The sequence below is a fragment of the Diabrotica undecimpunctata genome, chromosome 6, assembly GCF_040954645.1.
Source record: "Diabrotica undecimpunctata isolate CICGRU chromosome 6, icDiaUnde3, whole genome shotgun sequence".
Lineage (NCBI taxonomy): Eukaryota > Metazoa > Arthropoda > Insecta > Coleoptera > Chrysomelidae > Diabrotica > Diabrotica undecimpunctata.
In genome coordinates this window covers 138462184-138476514 of record NC_092808.1, presented here as the reverse complement: position 1 = coordinate 138476514, position 14331 = coordinate 138462184, and the positions used below count along the sequence as shown (strand labels likewise).

Genomic DNA, 14331 nt, shown 5'->3' with positions numbered 1-14331 from the left:
CTAGTTGATAAATAACTATATTATTTTCAATGTAAACAAATTTCGAAATTTGGGGTTAATATATAAATACATTCATTTTCTTTATAACCAATTCTTAATTTAATACGATACAAAGATTTTTTGTTTATGATAATGTTAACATAAAATAATATTTTGCAATCCCTTTGGGATAACGTAACTTTTAATGTTTTCTTTTTGTTCAATACTAAGAAATAATAAAGAATAGTTTTCTTATGAACTTTCAATAAATCTTAATTTTTTTTTTGCTCTTCCCCTTCGAGAATAAACCAGGGGTGGCGTCCAATAATAAATAATAATTTCATATTATCTAATTGTGCTTGAATTTAAAATACGATATAGTTTCTATAACCCCGCCCTATTCTCTTCGACAACGAGCGATTCTGGCCTTGTAATATTATTGTAGCACGGCAAGCGTTACAACATATATGTTTACAAACGAACATCTAACTTATTTATATATTCTATCGACTCTGGAGTCGCCATTAGTAACTCCTCTGACCTGCCTTGATAGGATCTTGTGGGACACTGTTTTGTAATGTGACAGATGGTTTGGGGTTGTCCGCAGTCACAGAGTGGCGCTAGATGTTGCCCGTTTTTATTAGTAGAGACAAAACATAGATCAGGATTGTACTCCTTCTTCCATGCTGCTGACATGAATGTAGGTCGGTCTTTAGCGTCAAACTTTAGTGATAGGTGTTCGTCCTCCGCCCATTTTACTACTACATTACCATTGCTGTTGCATTGTTTATATTTCAACTGCTCATGGTGACTGTTGTAGTCCCCCACGTATATTGACGGATGCGGATGTGTGTCGATGACTTGAGCTGGCCAGGATATAGCCGGTGGTTTGTAGGTGTTAGTAACGGTGATGCTTCCAATTTTTACAACAACATTGTGAATTTCATTATCAGTACACGTGGAAAAGAGGAAGGCGTTTTCTATGTTTTGTTTAACGTATGTTGCTGTGCCGTATGATCGAGGGTACGTAGCACCCAGTAGCTCGAAGCCAGGTATTTTTCCCCTTTTTCGCAGTTGTTCTTCCGTTTCGCAGTGTGTTTCCTGTAGAGCGACCAGGTCGATGTCGTTATCTTTTAGAAATTTTGATAAGTAGTGGCTCTTTGAATAGCATATGCTTTCTATATTTAAGTGATAAATTTGGATCATAGGTCCGAGTTTTCTAGTCGTTGGATTCTGAAAACAGCCATTTGTATTATTGTTAATTAGCTTTCTGATAACGTTTAATGGCATTGTTTGCAATGCGTCTCTGGTCAGGAGATCCTAAGATTATCTCATCGCCAGTATTTGCTAGTTCATTTAGCGTTACCCACGGTGCACGTGTAGTATTCTACTACAGACGCTAACTAGCTCTACACTCCTGTAACCTGGTAAAACCTGTACTTACTCATTCGGAAACAAAATGTAACTCCAATCTGCGAAATTCCAATTTTAGTGTTTCCTTGCAACAATAAGTCGAGTTATGCGGTATTCCACGGATAGCTGGGAATGGGGCTGGTCTTCTGGATAATAAATATACTTCAAGAAGTCGTCGTCGAACTGTCCACCTACTTATATCCTCATGTCGAATTTCATTTGGGTGATTTGCCAGCTTATGTACCGTATGATAGATTTCCTAAAGATGAAGAAACTAAAAATTGATCATCGCGTGAAGAAGTTAATCTCCTACGGCGTGATCCTGATCTTCTAGTATGGTTGCCGTTTTGATTGAACCGCCCAATGGCTGTTTGAACAGCACAAAGACTTACACCTAGCATCTAAGTCATATAATATGTCTATTATTCTCAATATCTTAATTGTTAAACTAATAAATTCATTTTCTGTCCTTTTAATTTTTTTGATAATCCTTTTACGTATGGTATTTTTAGGAATCGTGTCTTGTACATGCTATTAGATCCAGTTGAATATTGTCCTTTTCCAGTTTATTTATTATGTAAAATTCCTTTTTTATTAATGAAAAAAGTTCTGTTTTTACAAAGTAAATGTAAATAATTTTTTCTTGTTTAAAAATTTCTCTAGAACCAGTAATTAGTTTTGGCTACATCATAATATAATAATTTATGATTCCGTTTATACTATTAAGGTCGTGCTGTTTATTTGTTATTTACATATCTGTATTTGTTGATTTTGTACATATTTGAATCTCATATCCAGTGTCCTTTAAAACTAAGATAGCCAAGAAAGGTAATGAGATATTCTCTATAATACCTCATTATCTTTCTTTCTTTCCTGTGTAACGATAAGACTACCAAAGAGAATTGAAATACTATTGTAAAAATAATACCTCAATCAACCATGGGAGCTTATCGTCTATACCTTGCCTAGCTCAGTATCTCAAGGGTGAGTTCGTCTTGTCTTAAACTAGGGATTAAACCTGAGTTCTCAGTTGATAGCAAATAAGACAAATTTTAACCAAACATATTTATTTAAATGAATAAAAAAACAATAATAAACTCTGCCAAAGCTTAACAGTTAGTAAGTGTTACTTATTGCTTCGATGGGCTGCTTGTGTGTTCTAGCTGTTGGGTCCTCCAATTAGAATTTGTGGCTTCTGGAGAGCTGCAGTCACACGTGGCTGTATGTCCTGACCAATTATTGAACTCCAAATAAGGTGGTTGATATAAAGCCAATAAATCCAATAAACCAATGAAATGTCCAATAAAAATAAACTGTCCAGTAAACCAATAAAGTTTTGATACGTCCAATAAACTAAAAGATAAGGAACAACTTGCATTAAAAACACATCAAAAAGAAAGGTTTAACTTCCTTGCCATCCTACAAAATTACACTCAAACAAATAGCGTATGGCAAGGATAAAATGAAATATGAATGTTACTACTTAGTTAAATTCTGTTAAAGAGTCCTAATGCATATATCAGAAAAAAAAATGTGCTTTCGAAAGAAAGTAAGGTTACAAATATTGGAAATGTGGTCAGAATTATAGAATAAATATCACAATGAAAGCTCTTACCCCAAGAGAATTTGTAGACCATAAAAATGAGTCTTATAATAATTTTTGCCTTCTTTTATAAATTTCAAAAAGAGGCAAAAAATAATCCCACTACAGAAAAGTTGTTTTGACAGAAAGTGGGAGACTGAATGAAGTTAGCACAGATGTCATAGAATGTTGCTATAGATATCATGAAACTAGCTTGTCAGTCAACACGGAACAGAATAGTTTGCCGAACAAAAGTGAGAGGGCGAATATTTATTCTATGGGACAGAAAGAGAGAGACAGAGGAAGAAAAGAAAAAACATAGGGCGCCAACTATTTTGTGAAAAATAGTAAAAATTAAACTGAAGATAAAGAAATTAATAAATTAATAAAGAAATTAAAATGAAATAATTATGAAAATATAAATTAATAAAGATGTGACGTTTATAACGTTACACCTGTTAAATTTTTTATTTTCCTGGTAAATTTTATCGACTCTCCTTCATCGTTTGTGTTTAATTGCTTTATCTTTTATTACTTATATTTTCGTAATTACTAAAGTGGCAATGACTTTTTATTATGTAGATATAAAATTGTTGGAATTAGAGCTGACTAATTTACTTTAGAAACTTTTTCTTCTGTACTACAAATCTTTTTTTACTTTTTTATTTTTTAAGATTTTTTTATTACCAGAAAAGTTTTACCAAGTCTTCCAAGTAAAAAATAATAACATTTTCTTTAAATTTATTGACTAGAAAAAATAAATACATAAATAAGTTAAAATAACAGATACTCTTATTTTCTGTAGGCTGCATAAGCCAAATCTTGGGCATCATTTTCTTCGAAATTTCTTGCATGTTTAACAGCATGTTCTTCCCAAGGACCATGAGCTGCAAGTTGCGCTTGAGCATTATTTTCGGCAATTTTCCTGCACAATTGGAAAATGGCTAGTGCAGACGAAATGACAAATGAGATGACAGACAGCTGCAGTGAGTTCCAGGCTTTGTATAGCAGAACTCCAATGATTAGGGGTACTACGGTCATCGCTTTCAGGAGAAAGAAGGTTAAGATTGGGGTGAGGATTTTTTTAACTTTGGATTTTCTAGCTAAAAATCAAATACAATGTTAACACACACACATTTTTTAAATGTATACAATCGTTTAAATTGTTTAAGGTAAAAATATTTTCTTCTCACTCTGCTTTTCTAAAGCAAATAATTAAAATCAAAAGAGAATTTTCTTAATTTAATTATAAATAATACTAACAAAATATGTAAAAGATGTAAAAAACTGTTACTCTGATCAATATGAATAAAACTCTTTGAAATGCATTAAAAAAATTAGTAATGAACAGCTTGAAGTATTACTGTTTCCTGTATAATGTATTAGGCACTCGACACACAACTACTAAAGATGTTTTAATATGTAACAAGAAAAGAAAAAGTAAATATTGGTTCGACAAAGAGTGTAACGTAAAAGTAACGTAGCGAAGTTCGCGATTAATCATTGAAAAGTATGAAAATCTTAACACACGAACAGAAAAGAAAATTTTCACAAAAAAAATATGATACGGAAACTCTTTAAATGATATAGTCAACCAGAATAATAGAAGATAGCATAAAAAATAAACTAACAACTAAATAGTTGTAGAAAATAGTTCAAATCCATAATAATTGCCTGTAGAGGTAACGATGGGATAATTAGTAATAAAAGGCGAATATCAAACAGACAGCACCTTAGCAGGCTGGATTTGTGAGGGGCAGAGGTACTACAGAACATATCCTTAATGTAAGAAAATATCATAGAAAAAGCCAAATAATGACGACAATGGGTGTACCTTAACACTTGACCTACCTTATTAGAAAACTGTATCAAGATAACCTGGCATAGATTCGAATGGACGAATACCTATCTGACACTTGCACTTTAAAGAAGGGAGTACGCCAAGAATGCGTTTTATCTTTCTTGATCATTTAACATCTATTCATAGTTCATAAAATGCAGAGTCTTGGATGATTGAAAGGGAGAAGTAAACCTAGGCGATGTCAACACTACCCTTCTAGCCTCTATTCTAGAAAAAATTATTAACTTAATAACAAAACTCGAAGTAGAAATTGCTAAATTTGGACTAAAAGTTAACTACAATAAAACCAAAATTATCGTTATTGATCGCCAAGAGGCGAGGGTTGATGGGCCAGATTAGCATCCTACCCATTGTAAAAGAAAACAAGGCTCAAAGAATCAATGTAAAGCCTAAAAGCCAGACGGAACCTAAGATGATAACCCACGCAAAGAAAAGGAAAACGAGAAGGAAGGAAGTATAAATAGCCATAAATTCACTTAAAAATAGAAAGTCACTATTACCAAACGGAATAGCCAATGAGCTTCTAACGTACGGAGGAGAAAGTATAACCCTAGAGATGACAAGACTTATACAAAAAATAATATTGCACAGGCATGAAGAAACAGTTCAAATTAAAGAAAAGGTCATTGAGTACAATAAACCAACATATCTATGTTTTATAGACACCACAAAGGCTTTCGATCGCATCCAAGTCGAAGACATCTTACACCTACTGTATAAAAGAAATATACCAATCAATATTATACAAATCATCGAAAAATCTGCTTCCATAATCCAATACAGGCAAAGATAAATAGAAAACTAACACAGTGAATACCAGTACAAAGCGGAGTCAGACAGGATGACTCGTTAAGCCCACTTCTCTTTAATATAATACTTGACGAAATAATACAAGCAATACGTAAAGGTCATGGTTACAGAATGGGGAACAAAGAAATCCAAATAATATGTTATGCAGACGACGCCGCATTAATCTCCGAGACAGAAGACGAGCTTTAAAGATTAACGAACAACTTGGCTGTTGTATCTTCAATACAACAGCCAAGAAATACAATATGATATTATCAGCAGAAAAAACCAAATGTATGACAACATCTAAATACCAACTACGATGTAAAATCGAAATTGATGAGAAAATAATAAAGCAGGAAGCAAGGTTTAGATATCTGGGAATAGATATAACTAGTTACGGAGATGTTGAAGAAGAAGTACGACAACAGAGCTTAATATCTCTTAATGACACAATCTAGATGAACAAACACCTAAGACACAAAAACAAGGATCTATAAAGCAGCAATTAAACCTATATTAACATACACGGCGGAGACAGACAAGACCTGACACATCTAAAACGAGACGACTACTAGAAACAACAGAGATGAAAATACTCCGACGAATATCAGAGAAAAGTCTATTGGTGGGGGTGGAAACAGATGGTGCGATAATTTAAACAATTTAGGAGCCTAATATTGAAGAAGAAACAGGTTTTAAAGCCTACATACAAAAAGGAAGAAAAAGAAGAAGAAGATCGCCAACAGTTTCCTAAAATCCGAAGCATAGCTCCTCCATGATTTATCTTAAGGCTCTAGTTAATAACACAGACAGTTGTGAATCCAAAATTTGAAGACTAATTTAACTTGCAAAAGCAGCAATGACTGAACTAAATGGGGTCTGGCGTGATCTTCACATTACGATGACAAAAAAGAAGACATTCGTTTCAACTCTGGTCTTTTCTATATTTTACTATGCATGCGAGACATGGACCATCAAAGAATCAGATAGACGACGCATAAACGCTTTTGAAATGTTTACATAGAGACAACTGCTTCGAATTCTATGGAGTACGAATATTTTGGAATATTTTTCTAAATAAAATTAAACCCTATCAGAGTCTCTTGTTAGAGAAAATAGACTAGACTAAAATTTTAAAGTTCTTTGGTCATATCCTTTAAAGCGATCACAAAATGGAGCGGTTCTCCACAGCGATGGGCAGACATTACTAAAACTGTTCTCAACAAGCAGTACCTGAGGCAATACACGTAAGAGATGACCGCGACCAGTGGAGAAGTATCATTAATCAGACTACTCGAGCTGCTGAAGCTCAATAATGAACCAAATCTGCCAAAATGTTGATCGCTATAAGGATGATCAAACAAATTTTTCATCTTACTGTTACTTAACAAATAATTCTATGAAATCTGAATATTTAGCTAAATTTATAATGCAATAACTCACCTTCTTCAATTCCAGTTTCACCGTATTTAATATTTAAACTTACTTCATTATTGTCAAGGTTTTTGGTATTAAGCTTAACAGTTCCAACGATAGGAAGTTTAAAAGAAGCATCGTGAGTTTTTATATATCTTTCAATTTTATCTTCGTAGTCTAAGCTTCTTTGTTCAGTTTCATCGATTTCTGCTCCATTCTGGTAAATTTCAACATCATCACCTACCTAAAATTTGAATTATTAACATATTAACATAATATACTTACTTTAATAATATAAATATATTTCATAGTTTGGATTGATCCTATTTGCGTACTTTTAAGTTATCTTGGCCAAGGATATTTTCCAAAAAGTTTGCGATACTCTCCTCTACATAACCAATAGGATCGTCTTCAAAATCCGTGGTCTTTTCCTCAGTAGCTGAAGCTACTGGAGAAGACAAGGCTGAAGAAACTAAAACCAAAAGTAAACAAACTTTAAAACCGACCATCGTGAAATCACTTTCAAAGAATGAACTTGAAAATGTTACCCTTATAGTTTTATATACTGTCATTTCAATAAAAGAAGCTATCAGGACATAAAAGGACAACGGAGTTAACTACGGGAATCCGGAGCTGCGTACAACATGCATATTAATAACGCATTGTCGTGTACACGTATGTATTGGTATTCAGCACTTTTCCTTATATAAAAGTGTCCAAATATTTAGGATGGTTTACTTTTTCTTTGATTTCTTTGGTTATGTTAGTGTGTAAATTAAAAGGACGGAAAATTTTAATTTTGCTGTTTTGTCTGTCGCTAAAAGCTTTTATTTTGAATTTACAGGACCTACATTTTTGGATAAGGAATATGTTTATTTTTGTTTATTAAAATTATATTAGTTATTCTCATTTTTTAATAAAAAACATTCCGGATTATTGATTTCACTTTCTAAAACTACTTAAACGGGTATACTTTTTCCTTATTCTTTATTAGTCATTTAGAATATAAAACAAAAAATCATACTATGCTAGTAATAATATGAGATAATTATAGTTCTAAATAAATCTCCCCAGAAATATTTTACTTAATATTCTTATGATTAAATACAATTTTGTAGTTGATAACTATAATTTATGTCTATCTCTAAAAATAAGTAAATTCATTACCTCCGCCACCCTTTTAGATAAAATGAAGGATAATCCTCGACCATTTAAAATTTCCGATTCTTCGACTGAAGCTGCCGTTAACGTATTAAGGAAACATAGATCGTTATCATGCTTACCCTACCCAAATTTATTTATTAGATCAGACTTCACTCAAAGGCAACATTTAACTGACCTCTGTCAAGAGCTCCAAGAAAAATAAAGAACAAATCACAATAAAGTGGGTATATTAGAGGCATACCTCGTATTATTTCTTTTTCTTCATCTTTATAAGCAATTATGCTTGTTTATTGGCGGATTAATACCTCCATGGAAGGTTGTCAGTCCATCTTTTGGCCAACGGGCACGCGAATAGAAAAAATTTCCAGCACGTGAATCTGGCTAGTCTCCAAAATTATTATAACATTTTATAACACATTAATTAATATCACATTCTGTACTAAAATTGGGGATCTTAGTATTTTTATGTATTACCAAAACTTGGCTCACTCATCCTCTGGAATTTACCTTGGATTATTTTTCATCTCATCATATAATTCAATCAGAGGCTATTAAAGAAAATCCAACTGGAAGAGCAAGTGGCAGACTTTTATTAAATACTTTTATTTATTTATTGGTAACAAATTCAACTCATATTTAATTAAAAAGTCGCCATGGTGAATTTTCTATCTTGTTAGTTTTTTAACACAAAAATTTATAATTTGCGATGTATATTTTAAGTCTTTTTTGGATTTAAGCACTACTCTCAAGAACTTTTAATTAGCTTTAACTGATGTACGGAAAAATATAATGCCATGCCTATAATCATTGGTGGAAATTTAAACTCACGTATTTTAGATCTCGATTTATTGCCTAGTGAACTACTCTCTTTTCTTTTTCTTCTTCTTTTTCTTTTTGTATAGACATATCGCTGTCTGTTTTTCAATGTGCCTCCAGTAAGTTGTCGTTTCATCGTGGTCTTCCTTCTGATCGTCTTCCTTGATGAACCGTCTCTTGCCGTCTTTACTTACTCTATTTGTTGTCATTCGGCTTATATGATCGTTTTATTCTACTCTTCTATTTCTTACCTAGTTCTTGATGTTCTCCACCTTGCATCTACATCGTATATCTGTACTTCTAGCTCTGCCCCAAAGTGTCTTACCATCAATTTTTTTTAAGTGTTTTCATCTCTGCTGCTTCTAACATCCTTTTTGTCCTCTCTGTGTCAGGTCTTGTTTCTGCTGCTTATGTCACTATTGTTTTGATGACTGTAAATTCTGCCTTTCGTTACTTTCCTGATATTTTTATTTCTCCATATTGTTTCATTCTGGCAGCCTGCGGCTCTGTTTGCTCTATTTATTTGATCTTCCACTGCAGTTACGAGCTTTCCGTAGCTAGATAATGTGATGCCTAGATATTTAAACTCCATCACTTATTCTATTATCTGACCTTCCAGCTCCAATTTACATCTTAGTAAATTTGTTGTTGTAACCATTCATTTTGTCTTGTTTTGGAGAGACTAAAAAGGTAAATTTTTTGGTGGTTATATTAAATTGGTGCAGTATATGTTGCAAATAATCTTCACTTTGGGAAGGACTATGAGCCGTATGGCTAAATCTGGATAATAAAAATAATAATCCATTACAACTACTGATAGCCAGTTGCCATCAACAAGTTCTTATAGATACTTCGTCTAAGGACTAGCAACCCCAGTGGATCCCTAGGTTGCCATATGATCAATTTTTTTTTATAACTTAAACATCATAGTTTTTAAATATTATTCATTCAACGTTAATCAAACTACATTTAAAGAGTTTTTACCCACTTCAAACTTCAAACATGTGTACATCCATATAGCACCGATGATGGTATAGGTATTCCGAAAATGTTGTGTGATGTAGCTCGATAGGATTTTTTATTAATATACCTTTTATATTTTAAGATTTTAAGGTTTAATAATATACCCTTTAAATAAAATTTTTAAAATAAAATTTTTTTTAATTAATGGTATATAACCAAATAGAGAAATTTAGTTTCCTTGTGGAAACATTTACAACTATAGGGACGCTAAAACGTTTTGGACTACGATCAAAAGGATACGTGGAAATTTACGTAATATCTAAATATCGGTTGATTTATGAAAACAATTTTTAAGAAATTCCCAACAAATAATTATTAGGGAAAATACATCTTTCTTTAACGCAAATCACGTCTATTTCAACATCTCAATTACTTCCGAAGAAGTATACACAGTTCTCAACAGCTGCAAATGCAACAAATCTCCTGATTTTAATGGGGTTTCTTATGAATTCTTAAAAAATTTCCCTAACAACTGAATCTTATACCTTACTGTATTTTTTTTTAAATGCTTGAGAAAAAGCAAATTCCTTTATCCTGTGGTAATATAATCAAAACATTGATACGTAAAAAAGGACCAAAGAAAGACCCCAATAATTGCAAGGTTATTGCGTTAATAAATTGTTTATGTAAAGTGTTTATTCACATTTTATATAATTTTCTCATGCCATTGTGCGAGCAATTTTCTATTCTTCCAGAATGTCAGTCAGGATTTCGGCCAAATAGAGGCTGCACTGAAAATGCACTGAATATACACACTCTCCTCCGCTTTTTTGCCATATTCGTTGACTTTAATTGCGCATTTGACAAGGTTAACTAGTTTTCACTCTGACATAAATTGTATAGTTGTAAAGTCAGTTTACGTGTTGTTGGTTTATTGCAGAATTTTTACGCGAATACCACTAAACATGTCCGAACTAATGGCTCTTACACATCGTCATTTTTCGCCAAATCAGGAGTTCTCCAGAGAGAAGTATTAAGCCCTCTTTTATTTTCAATGTGTCTGACATAGAATATTACTTTGAAAACAAAAGCTGCCCCGGCATCTATCGACCATCAGTTTATTTTTGATGTCGATAGATTTTGCTGGTCTAGCTGGCAACAAAAATATTTATATCTGTCTATCCCGGCGCATACTTTTGCCTTTTTAATTAGACAATTTAAAAAAAAATCACTTTTTCAAAATAACCGATAGTGATAGAATATTGCCGAGTTCACACGATGAACGGGCGGCCAAGTGTATGTAGAGAAGCGTAATCTCTTGATTCTGAGGCTTAAATTGGCGGTTGCGTCTGGGATTATTAAACTTAGATACAAATTCGTCGATATTGTTAATAATCTGGTCATTTCATCCAAATTCTTCCTTAGTCTAGATACTATAATGGTATCGTCTTAATAAGATAGACATTGAGTTCTTTTTAAAATAATAACGCTGCTCTGTTAACATTTACTTTGCGCATTAAGCTTTGTATCCACGAATGCAACATACCGCAACTTACTGCAACAACAACATAAAAGTTGGCTGTTGTTGGAGGATGTTACACTGTGATGCACCATCTTTATGTTGCAGTTGGAGTATGTTGTGTGTTTCCATTGTCGACGGGATAAATAAAAAAAAAATCGTTTGTGCAATAGCGACAAATGTTAACATCAGTGTGGACGGCTTGGTTAGTCGTAGTCGCTAGATGTTGACAGGTTCGAACTGTTTGATCATTGTCAGAGTAATACCTCTATGGAAGTTTGTCACTCCATCTTTTATGTGGTCGTCCGATACTTCTTCTGCCGATTGGTGACTTATTTCTTGCTATTTTGACGACACGGGTCTCCTCTATTCTGCTTATGTGGTTATTCCATTCTTTTTTTCCCATTTTGTATCCATTCATTTATACACTGTACGTTACATTTTTTTCTAATGTCTTCATTTCTCTTTCAATCTTTCAGCATGTTTCCTGTAATTCTTCTCAGTACTCTCATCTCTGCCGATTCCAGTAGCCTTTGTGTTGTGGCTGTGTCGGGTCTTGTTTCTGAGGCATATGTCATTATTGGTCTTACACTGGCTTTATAAATTCTTGATTTTATCTCAATGTTAATGTGTCTGTTTTGCCATGTAGCATTATTAAGGCATCCTGAGAGTCTATTTGCTTTTTGTACTTGATCTCTCACTTCTTTGTCCAGGTCTCCATAACTAGACAGTTTTCCGAATTTGGCTATTAAAATGGTATTTAAATGGACTACAGAAGCCTGCATTAATTTATTAAATAATTATAAACAACATACATGTCTTTGGAATGCAACTATCTAAAATTATAAATGCAGAGAAGCATGATGTCTGGTCCAAGATTTGTAGGAGGAATTGAGGAGAGTTGTACATCAATATGACATATTAATTTATTGGTAACATATTTATAGATATGTATAATTATAAGCACATTAGATAATATAAATGAGAAGTAATTAATAATTATTTTGCCAAGCAACCATTCCTGGAGAAACAAAAAAATTGTAAATTCATTCCTGACATCTTTTGCTGCGATCTAAAAGATCTTGCGGCTAAAGAAATTTTAAATTACAAAAATATAAAAATTTACGATATTGGAAGAGTTTGTTAAATAAATATATAAAAAGTATATTGTTAAAAGTAAAAATTTAGACAGCATAATTTTGTCTTCAGGATACGACAGATTCATAGAGTAATAGATGATTTTTTGGCTGAATAATTTGAAACCGAAAATACTGACATTGAAGGAACAGGTGCGACCACGGAATAAACGCACAAAGCTCTGCAATTGAGCAAATACATAATTTACCAATTTCCGATGAAATGCAGTTACCAAGTGAACCAGACGGTCGAAAGGGTTAACTGAAAAAAAAAATCGCATTTAAGAGCAAGCACAAAAAGCTTACGTTATGAGAAATTTGAAAAATAAACCCCAGCGTGATAGATTTAGTATCTTTGGTAAACATATTTCCCTGAATTGAAGTTCATCCCATAAAAGATCTTCGTTTTTTAAATCTGTAAGTATGGAATTTCCAACGAGGGAAGCACTTTTTAGTTTGCAAGTTCTAATACAGAGAGCCAGGGATGTCAACTGCGATGTGTATGCACGTTTTATTGATTTTGAGAAGACATTTGATAAAGTCATACATGGAAAACTAATCGATGTCCTAAAAACCTCAGGACTCGATGGTAAGGATATAAGACTGATCTCAAACTTATATCTCCAACAAAAAGCAACAGTGCAATTAGAAAATGAACTGTCCGAGATTTTCACAGTCGAAAAAGGAGTTAAACAGGGTTACATATTGTCACCGGCATTATTTAACATATACTCTAAAAACATATTTAGAGAGGCCCTGGACGAATGAGAAGATGGGATTGCTGTAAATGGCCAACTTATAAAAAATATTAGATATGCAGACGATAGAGTGTTTCTGGCAGATAGTGCGCAGGGGCTCCAAAGAATGATGGATAACGTTGTAGAACCATGTAACAAATACGGCCTAAAACTAAATTGCAAGAAGACAATAATAATGTTCATTGGTAAGAACACCGACATAAACGCCCAAATTACAATAATCGATACACTGGTAGAAAGAGTAGAAAAAATATACTATTTGGGCTGCAATATTAAGGATACTTGGGATCGCAGCTACGAAATAAAAACTCGTACTGCGTACATCATGCGTAATAATAAATACCGACCTCTACAGTTGATTCTACAAAGCAAGATTGAGGGTAAGAGAGGCCTTGGACGTAGACGTATATCCTGGCTGGCCAATCTTAGGAAGTGGACTGGTCTTATGTCAACTGATCTATTTCAAGCTGCTGTGAATAGAATGATGAGAAGATGGGTCATTGTGGTCGCCAACATCTCTAGAAGAAAGGCACATTTAGAAGATAAGATGAAATTTCCTCCACACTCTTTTTTTTGTAGACTAAGACGAACCCAACATTTATGTTTCCGTTTACGTGAATTTGCTGCAATTATCACGCAAGCAGCTACTGCAAACAGAATATCTTCTTTGTCGCATAATAAACAAATGTTGGATTAGTGGATACATGAAGATGCATCTAGTCTCCAACATTGGTACATAAAAGTTGCTTGGGTGAAGACACTTTTTTACAAAAATGTAAAACCTAATTTAATCTGCTTCAACATTGTAAAACACAAAAGTTGAAAGTTGAAGTATGTGGCTTACTGTGTGATGACACACCTTTACCTTTGCCAAACAAATTTCAATACCATAGTTATTAATGAGTTTTCTTTTTTATGTTCTCTCTAAATAT

The 14331-nt window shown here is 33.2% G+C and overlaps 1 protein-coding gene across 1 annotated transcript; it reads right to left on the bottom strand.

Annotated features, from left to right (window-relative positions):
• Window positions 1–3700: 3700 nt before the first annotated feature.
• Window positions 3701–7580, bottom strand: LOC140442870 (uncharacterized). The gene is made up of 3 exons (XM_072533832.1): window positions 7379–7580; window positions 7071–7287; window positions 3701–4077 (listed from the first exon to the last, which is right to left on the bottom strand). The coding sequence occupies exons 1-3, from the start codon at window positions 7550–7552 to the stop codon at window positions 3767–3769; spliced, it is 702 nt and encodes a 233-aa protein (XP_072389933.1). The 5' UTR covers window positions 7553–7580; the 3' UTR covers window positions 3701–3766.
• Window positions 7581–14331: the final 6751 nt, after the last annotated feature.